Raw genomic sequence first — 12940 nt, forward strand, 5'->3', positions numbered from 1 at the left:
AACCCAAGGGTCTGGGTGCCACCCCCCGCCCCCACTTTTGGGGGACCCAGGGGTCTGGGTGTCCCCACCTCCACCCCACTCCTGCCAGTGCTCCCAGTCCCAACTGGGAAACCCCATGGATGCCCCCACGCTCCCCCCCCCAGGCACCCCTGAACCCCAGTGTCACCGTCACCTGTGTCACCAGCCCCCACGTCACCACCCCTGTCACCCTCACCTTGTCACCAGCACCCACGTCACCGTCACCAGCGTCGGTCACCTGTGTCACCATCACCCCCATCGCCAGCGCCCATCGCTGTCACCCGTGTCACCCTCACCCTGTCACCATCACCTCTGTCACCACCCGTCACCCTCACCACGTCACCCCATCGCTGTCACCCCGTGTCACCCTCACCCTGTCACCATCACCTCTGTCACCACCCGTCACCCTCACCACGTCACCCCATCGCTGTCACCCGTGTCACCCTCACCCTGTCACCATCACCTCTGTCACCACCCGTCACCCTCACCACGTCACCCCATCGCTGTCACCCGTGTCACCGTCAACAGCGTCAGTCACCTGCGCTACTGTCACCCACATCACCAGCACCCATCACTGTCACCCGTGTCACCCCCCACCCTGTCACCAGCACCCGTCATTGTCACCGTTATTGTCCCCATGGTGTCACCATGTCCCCCCCCCCTCCCAGTAAAACTCCCAGTGCAGCTGACGGGATCCAGTGGGGTTGGGGACTTTATTGGGGGGTGACAAGGGGGGCAGTGACAATGGGGGGGGGTGACAAAGGGGGTGACGATGGGGAGGGTGACACGAGGTGGGTGCCAATGGGCGACTGATAAGGGGGGGCGGCAAGGAGAGGTGACAACGCAGAGGGTGATGGGGGGGGTGACGAGGAGGGGTGACAAAGGTGGTGGCAAGGGGGGGCGGTGACAAGGAGGGGTGACAACGAGGCGTCACCGTCACGGCAGTGGCCCCGGGGTGCTGTAGAGCTGGGCCAGGGACCTGCTGAGGGAGGGACCCAAGTTCCTGCGGGGGGGGGGGAGAGATGGGTGAGGACCCAGGTGTCTGGGGGGGGGCACCCAGGTGTCCAGGGGCAGCACCCAAGTGTCTGGGGGAGCACCCAGGTGTTGGGGAGGGGCACCCAGGTGTCTAGGGGGGGCACCCAGGTGTCAGGGGGCGCACCCAAATGTCTGGGGGGGGAACCCAGGTGTCTAGGGGGGGCACCCAGGTGGCCGGGGGGGCACCCAGGTGTCTGGGGGGGGGGGGCACCCAGGTATCAGGGGGGCACCCAGGTGTCTGGGGGGGGGCACCCAGGCATCCAGGGGCGGCACCCAAATGTCTGGGGGGGGCACCCAGGTGTCTGGGGGGGGAACCCAGGTGTCTGGGGGGGGAACCCAGGTGTTGGGGGGGAGCACCCAGGTGTCTAGGGGGGGAACCCAGGCATCTGGGGGGGGCACCCAGGTATCAGAGGAGCACCCAGGTGTCGGGGGGGGGGGGGCACCCAGCCAGCTTTGGGGAGCATCCAGGTGTCTGGGGGGGCACCCAGGTGTTGGGGGGGGCACCCAGGCATTTAGGGGGGGGCACCCATGTGTCCGGGGGGGTCACCTAGGTGTTGGGGGGGGGTCTCACCTCTGCAGGGGGCCGCACTTGACGGTGCTGAGCAGGGTCTCGCGCTCTCGGGGGTGGGGGCAGCTGCTGTAGGCGGCCATGAGGCTGCGGGGGGGGGGAAAGAGGGGGTAAGAGCGGGCACCCAAGTGTCCGGGACCCCCCCACCCACAGTGGGGGGGGGGGGGGCACCCATCTCCCCAGGTGTCAGTTTGGGGGGGGGGGGGCCCAAAATGTCCTTTCTTAGGGGCTGGGGGTGCCCAGTGACCCCCCCCCAGGGGGACCCAACACCCAAGGGGGGGTCCCCAGCACTCCCCGCCCGCAGTGCCCCCCCCGGTACCTGGCGGGGGTGGGGAAGCGGCGCAGGACGGCGGCCGCCCTCCTCCCGCTGACCCCCCCCAGCTGGAGCAGCTGCCGGGCAAAGACGTCACCCACGGTCTGAGCCTGGGGGGGGGGGGGGGGGCGGCAAAAAGGGGGTGAAAAAGCGGGGGGGGGCCCAAAATTCTCCCTGCCCCCCCACCCCAGGCACCCCAAAGCACCCCCGTCAGCACCCCAACCCCCTCCCCATTTCTCCAGGTCCCCAGTCCCCCTCTCCTTGCCCCCCCCCAGACTCTGCTGGGACACCCCCAGATACCCCTTTGCCCCCCCCCGACCCCCTCGGGACCCCCCGTTATCCCCCCCAGAATCTCCTTAGCCCCCCCCCACTTTGGGACCCCTTTGCCCCCCCCCCCAGACCCCATAACCCCCCCTGGGCCCCCCCCCAGATCCCATATCCCCCCCGCCAAGAACCCACTAGGGATCCCCCTTGCCCCCCCCCCCAACTCGGGGACCCCCCCTCACCTGGTTCTTGCCCCCCTCCGAGCGCAGGCGCTGGAAGGGCAGGAGGGCGCAGGGGACCCCAGGGGGTTCGGGGGGGGCCCCGGGCGGTAACGTCCCCCCACCACGCCCGCAGCACCCGGCCCTGGGGGGGGGGACACACACACAGAGAGAGGGGGGGGTCAGAGGTCCAGGGACACCCTTGTCACCCCCCTGCCCCCCCCCAGCATCTCTGGGTCCCCCATACTCCTCGTGTCCCCCCAGTTCCCCAACACCCCCCCCCGTGTGTCCCTGTGTACCCCCCCGTGTCCCCCCCAAACCCTGTGTCCCCCCATGTCCCCCATGCCCCCGCATGTCCCCCACAAACCCCGTGCCCCCCCATGTCCCCCGTGTCCCCCCCAATCCCTGTGCCCCCCATGTCCCCCGTGTCCCCCCCAATCCCTGTGTCCCCCCATGTCGCCCCCATGTCCCCCAATCCCTGTGTCCCCCCATGTCCCCTGTGCTCCCCGTGTCCCCCCCAATCCCTGTGTCCCCCCCATGTCCCCTGTGCCCCCCAATCCTTGTGTCCCCCCATGTCCCCCCCATGTCCCCCAATCCCTGTGTCCCTCCATGTCCCCCGTGCCCCCCCCATGTCCCCCCCAAACCCTGTGTCCCCCCATGTCCCCTGTGCCCCCCAATCCTTGTGTCCCCCCCATGTCCCCCCCATGTCCCCCAATCCCTGTGTCCCCCCAAACCCTGTGTCCCCTCCATGTCCCCCCATGTCCCCGTGTCCCCCCCAATCCCTGTGCCCCCCCATGTCCCCCATGTCCCCCCCACCCCTGTGTGTCCTCCTCCCCCACCGCGTCCCCCCCATGTCCCCCCCCCCATCCTCACCCCATAGCGACGCTCCAGCTGCTCCCCCAGCACTCCCAAATACGCGGCCGTTTCTTGGGGCCCCCCCCGTTCGCTTTACGAAGAAACCGTCCACCACCTGCCCAAAAAGGGGGTCCCTCAGACCCCCCCCACCTTGGGACCCCCCCCAGGACTCCCCTCCCCCCACTAGGGTGCCCCAGATGCTTGGGTCCCTTTTTGGGGGGGGGGAGAGGCAATCACTCAGTTGTGGGTGCCACATGGGGGGGCTGGGTGGGGGTGGCTCTGGGGGTCCCAAGGGGTGTTGGGGGGGTCCCATGGGTGCTAGGAGGTCTCGGGGGGGGGGGTCCTAGGGGGGTTCCAGGGGGGTGTTAGGGACATCCTGGGGGTCCCATGGGTGCTGGGGAGGGTCCCAAGGGGGTCCCTTGGGTGCTGGGGGGGTCACAGGAGGTCCCATGGGTGCTGGCAGGGTCCCATGGGTGCTGGGGGGCCCCAGGGAGGGTCCTGGGGGGGGCCCAAGGGGAGTTGGCGACATCCTGGGGGGTCACATGGGTGCTGTAGAGATCCCAGGGGGTCTCATGGGTGCTGGGGAGGGGTCCAAGGGGGTCCTTTGGGTGCTGATGGGGTCCTGGGGGGTCCCATGGGTGCTGGGGGGGTCTCAGGGCATCCCATGGGTGCTGAGGGGTCCCCAAGGGTCCCATGGGTGCTAAGGGGTCTCGGAGAGGTCCTGGGGGGCTTCCAGGAGGTTTTGGGGACATCCTGGGGGTCCCATGGGCGCTCGGGAGGTCCTGGTGGGTTTTATAGGTGCTGGGGGGTCCCATGGCTGCTGGGGAGGTCTCAGGGGGTCCCATGGGTGCTGAGGGGTCCCTAAGGATCCTGTGGGTGCTGGGGAGTCCCAGGGGATCCCATGGGTGTTGGCGGGGTCCCATGGGTGTTGGGGGTCCCAAAAGGTCCCATGGGTGCTGGGGGGGGTCTCAGAGGGTCCCATGGGTGCTGGGGAGGTCCTGGGGGGGTCCCACGAGTGCTAGGGAGGGACGCAAGGGGGTTCCATGGTTGCTGGGGGGTTCCATGGGTGCTGGGGGGTTCCACGGGTGCTGGGGGGTCCCAGGGGGTCCCATGGGTGCCAGGGGGGGGTACCTGGGTGCTGACGGCCGCCTGGCGCAGGACGGGGAGGGGGAAGGGCAGCTCCTTGCCCTCCCGCGGTTCCTCCAGCAGGTAAACGGGCTGGCGCAGCCCACAGCGACCCAGCCGGAACTGGGGGGGGGGGGGGGGAGCAGGCACTCCAGTGCCCCCCCAGTTACACCCAGCGTCTCCCGGTAACCCCTAGTGCCCCCAAGTAACCCCCAGTGCCACCCAGTACCCCGCAGTCCCAGCCAGTGCTGCTCAGTCATGCCAGTGCCCCTCAGCGCCCTTCAGCCACCCCGCTGCCCCCCCCGTGTCCTCAGACCCCCCCAGGCCTCCCCAGTCCCTCCCAGTGCCCCCCAGGTCCCATCAGCCCTCTCCTAGTCTCTCCAGACCCCCAATTCCTCTACACCCGGACCCTCCCAGTGCCCCCCAGTCTGCTCCAGTCCCTGTCGATACCCCATTCTCCCACCCCCCTGACTCCCTCCCAGTACTCCCAATCCCCCCAGTCCGTCCCAGTCCCACCAGTCCCCTCCTAGTCTCTCCAGGCCCCCCATTTTTCTACCCCCCAGTAACTCCCAGTGTCCCCCAGTCCTCTCCAGTCCCTCCCGATGCCCCATTCCCCCACCCACCTGCCGTCCCCCAGTGCTCCCAGTCCCTCCCAGTCCCACCAGACCCCCACGAGTCTCTCCAGACCCCCCATTCCTTTGCCCCCAGTCCCTCCCAGTGCCCCCCAATCCACTCCACTCCCTCGCAACGCCCCAATCCCCCACGCCACTGCCCCTCCCAGTGCTCCCAGTCCCACCTTCTGTTCCCGGTAGCGCCCGTCGGTCAGGCTGTTCCCCAAATCCGCCGCCGCTTTCCGCTCCACCACCACGTCCAGCATCAGCTCCCGGGGGGGGGCGATCTGGGGGCGGGGCCAGAGCCTGGTCACGCCCCCTCCGGGCCCCACCCACAGAGCTAGACCCCGCCCCCCCGCCATGCATCAGAGCTCCCAGTAGGGATGCTGGGGGCGGGACTAGAGCCTGACCACACCCACCACAATCTCTATGGGGGCGGGGTTAGCACCCGGCTCCACCCACCACCACAGGGGCGGGACCAGCACCTAGCCACTCCCTTGAGCTCACCCACGCCACCCACCTCCACGGGGGCGTGGTCAGTACCTGGCCCCGCCCCCAGCTCAGTGGGGGGCGGGGTCAACTTCTTGGCCCCGCCCCCACGCATCCCTCCCACCCAGCTCCTACGGGGCAGTAGCAGCACCTGGCCCCACCCACATCCCCACCCCAGCTCCATGGGGGTGGAGTCAGCACCTGGCCCCGCCCTCAAGCAACCCCCCCCCCCCCCCCCCCCCCCCCCCGGCTCCACAAGGGCAGCGTCAGCCAGCTCTGCTCCGGGCCCCGCCCCTGCCCTCCCCGGCCCCGCCCACCTGGGGGCGGGTCCTTCTCGCGGGCCACCCAGAGGAAGTCGCCGACGTGGAGGCGGCGCAGGAGCAGCCGGACCCGCCCCCGCAGCAGCGCCGGGACCCGCCCCCCCGCGGGACCCCGCCTGGGGGGGGACAGGGGACATCGTCACCGGGGGGGGGACGGACATGGGGACCCTGGGGGGGGGCAACCCGGGGGAGGACGGGACAGGGGGACCCAGGGCGGGGAACAAGGGACCCTGGGGGGGACAACCCGGGGGGGGGGAAGGGACAGGGGGACCCAGGGCAGGGAACAAGGGACCCTGGGGGGGGGGATGACAGCCCGGGGGGAGGGCCCGGGGGGGGAACAGGGGGACCCGGGGGGGGGGACAAGGGGACCCTGGAGGGGGACGGACACCCCGGGGGGGGGACATGAGGACGCGGGGGGGGGGACATGGGGACTCTTGTGGGGGGGCCAGGGGGACCTGGGGGTGGGGGGGCCAGACTTGGGTGGGGGGACCCTGAGGGACATCCACTTTGGGGGGGGGACACGACACACTGCAGGGCAGGGACAGCCTGGGGGGGGACAGGGACACCCGGGGGGGGGGGGGCAGGGATGCAGCACCCCCAGGATGAGGATTGTCACCCCCAGGATGGGGACGGGGCGGGGGGGGGCGCGGGGGGGGACAGGCACCCGCTGGCCTCGGAGACGTCGGCGCAGAGGACAATGTCGAACTCGCCGGGTCTCAGCTCGAACTCCGCCTCGGGGTCACACCTGGGGGGGGGGACCCCAAGTGTCCGGGGACACACACACACACCCCCCCCCCCCCCGACAATTCCCCCCCCTGCAAAGGGGACCCCACCCCCCCCCCCCAAAGGGACCCAAGAGTCCGGGTGACCCCCCCTCCCCTCCCCAAGGGGACCCAGCCCCTCCCCCCCCCCAAGGGGGGACCCGGTGACTCACAGGGGGGAGGGGGAAAGGGGGGGGTGTCCCCCCCTCAACTGGGGACCCTCCCCAGATTCCTCAGTCCCCCCCGCTGGGGGCGGGGCTTCCAGAGCAGCAGCAGCCAATCGCTGGGCCAGGATTTGACCTCGAGGGGTCAGCGAGTACCTGGGGGGGGGAGGGCAGGTGACCCCAGCGTTTGGGGGGGGGGGGGGGGGGCACCCAGGAAATCCCCGGGGGGTGGCTGGACATACCGGGGGGGGCGGCGGCCACTCCGGTGCAGCAGGTCCCGGTGGAGGAGGGTGCCCAGAGCCCCCTCGGGGGCTGTCTGGGGGGGGGCGGGGGAGGGAGGGGACACACCCTATGTCACACCCTCCTCCCCTCCCCCCCCCTCCAGCACCCTCAGGGGGGTCCCACAGGACCCACAAGAGAGGGAGGGGTAGGTCTGGGTGGGGGAGGGGCGCAGGTGCCGGTATCACCCGCTCGCCATTCACTCTGGTCCCTACCGACAGCACTTACCGGGATCAGAGGCCGGTCGCAGAGGGGCTGAGCCTGCTGTAGAAGCTCCGCCTCTGGGAGGGGCTCTGAGCTCTAGAGGCGGGGCTTCAGGTGAAGCTGGGGGGGGGAGGGACAGGACACACCCAGGCACCCGGGCCCCTCCCCCACCCCCAGGGGACTCACCTTGTGCAGAGTCAGCAGGAGGGCGTGGGCCCCCGAGCGGGGGAGGGGCCGGTAGTCACGGGGCGAGTGGCGCTGGGGGTGGGGGGAGGGATGAGAGATTGGGGGGGGGGACACCCAGGCGGCCGGGCGCCCCCCCCGCCCCTCCCCCACACTAGGGGATGCAGGGAGCCGGGCGGGGGGAGGGGAGATGATGACACTTACTGTGGGTGGAGTCAGGGGGCTCTCCGGCACCCTACCCCCTGCTGGGGGGCTGGGGGGCAGGCCTTGCTCTGGGGGAAGCGGGTTGATATGCAAATCAGCATGCAAATCAGCACACGGAGCAGTAAGCAAACCAGCCCCTGCAGCTACCCTGGCCCCGCCCACCCTGAGACCCCACCCACCCTTACCCACTCTCACTCCTGAGAAGCCCTGCCCACCCTTAGCCACGCCCATTCCCCTGGCACCCTGCCCCCTCCCAAAGCCGCGCCCACCCCTACCCACACCTGCCAAAGCCCCATCCACTTCCCAAGCTCCCCATTAGCCCCGCCCCAAGCCCCGCCCACCCTTACCCACACCCACCAAGGCCCCATCCACTCCCAACCCCCTTAGCCCCGCCCCCAAGCCCCGCCCCCTCCCAAAGCCCCGCCTACCCGTACCCACACCCACCAAAGCCCCATCCACTTCCCAAGCTCCCCCTTAGCCCCGCCCCCTCCCAAAGCCCCGCCCCCTCACCCACACCCACCGAGGCCCCATCCCCTTCCCGAGCAGCCCCCCATCCTCTCCCTTACACCCGCCCCTTCCCTTAGCCCCGCCCCAAAGCCCCCGTAGCCCCGCCCACCGGCGCGGTGCTGCCGCAGGCGGATCTCGAGGCGGCGGCAGAGCCCGGGCCCGAAGTGCCGCAGGACGGCGGCCGCCCTCCCCGAGCGCAGGGGCAGCGGGTACCGGGACAGCGACCGCAGCGCCTGCGGAGGGGGGGAAACCGTGAAGGGGGGGCGGCTGGGACCCCCCTCGGCTCCCCCCGGTAACCCGGGACCCCCCCCCCCCGCTCACCCACCGGGGCTCACCCACCCGTTCGTAGGTGCCCCTCGCCCGCGTCCCGGCGGCCTCGTCCCGCCATTCCTGGAGCCAGCGGGTGAAGAGGGGGTTGGGGGGGCGGCGGGGGCGGCGGCGGCGGCGGCGGGCGGAGGCCTCCAGCATGGCGGGGGGGGGGGGGCGGCAGGTCACCGGGAGCTCCCGCTGCCGGTACAGCGGCCAGCTCTAACCGGGAAGTGTTCTTACGGCGGGACCGCTCTGCGATACCCGGAAGTTGCGCTTGGCTGCTCTGGAGGACTCGCTGCCCTCTCTAGGCAGCCCGGAGGCCCCGCTCGGCTGCTCTGGAGGACTCGCCGCTCCTCTGTACGCCCCCAAATACCCCCCGGGGGGGGTGTAAATGCCCCCCCCCCCAAATTACCCCCCCCGGGGCAGGACGAGGCCAGATCCAGCACAGCAAAACCTTTTATTGTTTAGAAAACCCTTTTACAAACAAATTTGCAGGTGGGGGGGGGCAGGACACCCCCAAAATGACACAAACACACCCCCCCTCCCGCGGGGGGGGGGGGGGGGCGACACCCCGAAATCCACCCCCACCTTGTCAGGGGAGGGGCAATGTCAGCAGAGCTCGGGGGGGGGGGAAGTTGGGGACCCCCACACACACACCATGGGTGGTTTTGGGGTGATGGGGGGGGGTGGGAGAGGCAGAACCCTGCCCCCCCCCGGGGGTGGTTTTTTTTGGGGGGGGGAGTGACACCCCGAAATGGAGTTGAGGGGGGGGACACCATGACCCCGGGGGGGTCCCCAGCCCCTTGAGGTGGGGGGGGGCAGCACCACAGTTTGGGGGGGGTCCCGGTGTCCCCAGATGGGGTGTGGGGGGCACTAGGGGGGTTCGGAGGTGACTGGGGGGGGGGTCGGGGGTGTTTGGGGGGGGGGGCAGCACCACACTGGGGGGGTGCCACCACCCCCCGTCGTCCCCAGTAGGCGTCGGGGAGCTGGAACCAGTTGACTGTTGGGGGCTGCCGGGGTGGGGGGGTGCAGGGGGGTGGTTTTGGGGTGCGGGGGGGGGGGTTGGGGTACGGGGGGGGAGCTCAGAGGAAGGCGTCGCACCACTCGCGCAGGCAGCCGGAACAATCCCGCGACTGCTTGGCGTTGGCGCCGCACGTTTCCTTCAGCCATTCCCGGAAAAGCTCCTCGTCCTTCCGCAGCACCAGGAACTGCCCCAGCACCACGTACGCCTGGGGCAGGGGGGGACACGGACACGGGGGGGGGGGGGAGTGTCACACCCCCTCTATGTCCCCCCCCGTGTCCCTAGGGATGGCTCTCTGCCATCCCTGTGTTCCCAAGGGGGTCCCTGTGCTCCCCAACGCATCTCTGTGCCCCCCCCTATGTCCCCCAACACGTCCCTGTGCCCCCCCATGTCCCCAAACGGGTCCCCAAACACATCCCTGTGCCCCCCAACACATCCCTGTGCCCCCCCCATGTCCCCAAGGGGGTCCCTATGCCCCCCCCATGTCCCCCAACACATCCCTGTCTCCCCCCATGTCCCCAAAGCGTCCCCAAACACATCCCTGTGTCCCCCCCATGTCCCCAAAGGGGTCCCCATGTCCCCAAACACATCCCTGTGTCCCCCAATGCATCTCTGTGCCCCCCCCATGTCCCCAAGTGGGGTCCCTGTGCCCCGCCGTGTCCCCCTGCCACCCCCCCGAGAACATCCCTGTCCCGCAGCAGCCCCTCCCCAGGGCAGGGTGTCCCCTCAGGGGGTCCCCAAGCCTCCCGGGGGGGTCCCCGAGTGCCCCCCACCTTGTCGAACCCCTTCTCCTCCAGCTTCTTGCCCAGGACGTCCCCGATGCCGGCCAACGTCCCCACTGGCTTCTCCCCCATCGGCTCCGCCACAAAGTCCCGGTGCTTCTGTGACGTCGAGGACATGGCGCCTGCGGGGACACCGGGGCGGTGAGGGGGGACAGGGACAGCGAGAGGATGGGGACATGGGGACAGTGAGGGGACAGGGACAGTGGGGGGGGACACAGGGACAGTGTGGGGACAGTGAGGGGGGAACACGGAGATGGTGAGGGGACAGGAACAGCGAGGGGGGGACACAGGGACGGTGGGGGGGACAGAGATGGTGGGGAGGGACATGGGGACGGTGAAGGGGGGACAGGGACAGCGAGAGGACAGGGACAGCAAGGGGGGGACACACGGGGATGGGGGGGACAGGGACGGTCGGGGGGGGACATGGGGACAGTGGGGGGACAGGGAAAGCAAGGGGGGGACACGGGGACAGTGAGGGGACACAGAGATGGTGGTGAGGGACATGGTGAGGGGGGGACACGGGGACAGTAGGAGGACGGGGGGGACACAGACATGGTGAAGGGACACGGACAGTGGGGGGGGACAGTGAGGGGACACATAGATGATGGGAAGGGACATGGGGACGGTGGGGGGGAATAGAGTCAGTGTGGGGACATGGAGGGGGGGACACAGGGATGGTGACGGGACACGGACAGTGCGGGGGGAACACGGGGACGGTAAGAGGTGACACGGGGACGGCGGGGGGGTGTGGGGACGGGTCCGGCCCTGGGGGACACACGGGGACGGGCAGAGCTTGGAGGGGACGTGGGGACACCGCGGGGGGGACGGGCCCGGGGCGGGGCGGACGCGGGGACGGGCCCGTCCCGGGGCTGTGTGGGGGTCGGGGCCACCCCTGGGGACCCCGAGGGACCTGGGACCCCCCCGGGCCCCCCCCGGGCCCCCCCCCGCCCCTCACCGGCCCCTCCCGCCGCTCCAACCGCCGCTCCCGCCTCAGGCCTCTCCCGTCGCTACGCGCGCCTGCGCCCTGGCGTCACTTCCGGCGGCGCCGGCGCAGTGCGGGGACACGCCGACTAACCATCGACGGGGAGAGACGGAGCGGCCGCTTGCGGTGGAGGCGCTCTGGGCGGGTGGCGGAGGCATAGAGAGGGGATGGGGAGGCCTGTGCTGGGGCCTGGAGAACATCTGGGGAACATCTGGCCGGCCAGACAGCGTCTCTGGGTTCCTCCAAGGTTCTCCTGGATGCCTGGAGATCTCCAGATTCGCCTGGAAGCCCCGATGATGTCGCCAGGTTCTCCCAGACATCTGGAGAGCGTCTCTGGGTTCCTCCTGGGTTTCCCTGGATGCCCAGATGATGGCTCCAGGATTCCCGGGAGTCCCCGGGTCCACCTGAAAGCCCGGATGATGGCTCCAAGTTCTTCCCAGGTTCTCCCGGATGCCTGGAGAACATCTCAGGGTTTCTCCTGGGTATCCCTGGATGCCAAGATGATGGCTCCAAGTTCTTCCCAGTTTTTCCCAGATGTCTGGAGAACATCTCAGGGTTCCTCCTGGCAGCCCGGATGATGGTTTCGGGTTTTCCCAAACGCCTGGAGACATCTCCACGTTCCTCCTGGAAGCTCGGATGACATCTCCAGGTTCTCCCGGATGTCTGGAGAACATCTCAGGGTTCCTCCTGGGTTTCCCTGGATGCCCAGATGGTGGCTCCAGGATTCCCGGGAGTCCCCAGGTCCACCTGAAAGCCTGGATAATGGCTCCAAGTTCTTCCCAGTTTCTCCCAGATGTCTGGAGAACATCTCAGGGCTCCTCCTGGAAGCCCGGATAACATCTCCAGGTTCTCCCGGATGTCTGGAGAACATCTCAGGGCTTCTCCTGGGTCCCCTTGGAAGCCCAGATGATGGCTCCAAGTTCTTCCCAGGTTCTCCCAAACGTCTGGAGAACATCTCAGGGTTCCTCCTGGAAGCCAGGATGAAATCTCCAGGTCCCCCCACACACCTGGATGATGTCCTCAGGCCACCCTGGAAGCCCAGATGACGTCTCCAGGTTCTCCCAGATGCCTGGAGAACATCTCAGGATTCCTCCCGGAAACCCGGATGGTGTCTCCAGGTTCTCCCAGGCATCTGGAAAACATCTCCGGGTTCTTCCTGGGTTTCTCTGGATGCCCAGATGATGGCTCCAGGATTCCCTGAAGTCACCGGGTCCCCTTGGAAGCCTGGATGATGGCTCCAAGCTCTTCCCAGGTTCTCCCGGACACCTGGAGAACATCTCAGGGTTCCTCCTGGAAGCTTGGATGATGTCTCCAGGTTCCTCCCAGGTTCTCCCGGCCATCCCTGGGTCCCTCCCGTGTTCCCCATCCCCACTCCTCCAGGTCCCCTCCTTCCTCCTGGCATTTATTTCTGCAGCCCCCGAGCGTTGCCCAGACATCTCCCCCCCCCCCCCCCCCCCCCCCCGCCCCATCCCACAGGATTCTGCCGAGAGGATCCTTAAAGAGGCCAAAACCGGCACAAAACAGCCGGGTTTTTATTAAATTCAGCAGAAGAACCTGCCGGCGGCCAAATGGCAGCTGAAAGCATCAAGAGAAAAGGGAAATATTGGGATAACGGCGCGCAAGAAGCCAGAGATTCAGAAACAAAGGGATTTTGGGAGAGATTTGGGAGCAAAAAGGAGATATTGGGGAGCAAAACCACAAAGATTCGGGGGGAAGATTTGGGGGCAA

The 12940-nt window shown here is 69.0% G+C and overlaps 2 protein-coding genes across 3 annotated transcripts; both read right to left on the minus strand.

Moving 5' to 3' along the window:
• Positions 1-829: 829 nt before the first annotated feature.
• Positions 830-8784, minus strand: MUS81 (MUS81 structure-specific endonuclease subunit). The gene is given in 18 exon segments (XM_041126665.1): positions 830-1021; positions 1625-1708; positions 1941-2044; positions 2441-2518; positions 2520-2561; positions 3290-3355; positions 3357-3386; positions 4403-4519; positions 5193-5292; positions 5813-5932; positions 6481-6561; positions 6751-6897; positions 6984-7057; positions 7249-7320; positions 7411-7482; positions 7612-7679; positions 8228-8351; positions 8458-8784. Coding segments are annotated over 18 exon segments (1575 nt in total). The 5' UTR covers positions 8587-8784; the 3' UTR covers positions 830-954.
• Positions 8785-8865: 81 nt separating this feature from the next.
• BANF1 (BAF nuclear assembly factor 1) lies at positions 8866-11638 on the minus strand. Of its 2 annotated transcripts, none has more exons than XM_041126663.1 (3): positions 11306-11638; positions 10222-10352; positions 8866-9656 (listed from the first exon to the last, which is right to left on the minus strand). In XM_041126663.1, exons 1-3 carry the CDS (start codon positions 11421-11423, stop codon positions 9510-9512), a joined length of 396 nt encoding a protein of 131 aa, XP_040982597.1. In that variant the 5' UTR covers positions 11424-11638; the 3' UTR covers positions 8866-9509. The 2 variants fall into 2 exon arrangements, with proteins under 2 accessions (XP_040982597.1, XP_029883667.1); XM_030027807.2 differs by lacking the exon at positions 11306-11638 and adding an exon at positions 11186-11299.
• Between the last annotated feature and the right edge of the window lie 1302 nt (positions 11639-12940).

The sequence above is a fragment of the Aquila chrysaetos genome, chromosome 10 (genome assembly GCF_900496995.4).
Source record: "Aquila chrysaetos chrysaetos chromosome 10, bAquChr1.4, whole genome shotgun sequence".
In the NCBI taxonomy this organism is placed as follows: Eukaryota; Metazoa; Chordata; class Aves; order Accipitriformes; family Accipitridae; genus Aquila; species Aquila chrysaetos.

Bases quoted from the DNA above. Each gene is read 5' to 3' on its own strand.
- BANF1 (XM_041126663.1), bottom strand. From the start codon at position 11,423: ATGTTCCCCAGATGTTCTCCAGGCCCCAGCACAGGCCTCCCCATCCCC. The intron at 10,353-11,305 runs GTTAGTCGGCGT...GTGTCCCCGCAG, and splicing joins TCCGTCTCTCCCCGTCGATG to GCGCCATGTCCTCGACGTCA. The intron at 9,657-10,221 runs GTGGGGGGCACT...CCCCTGCCCCAG, and splicing joins AGGAGAAGGGGTTCGACAAG to GCGTACGTGGTGCTGGGGCA.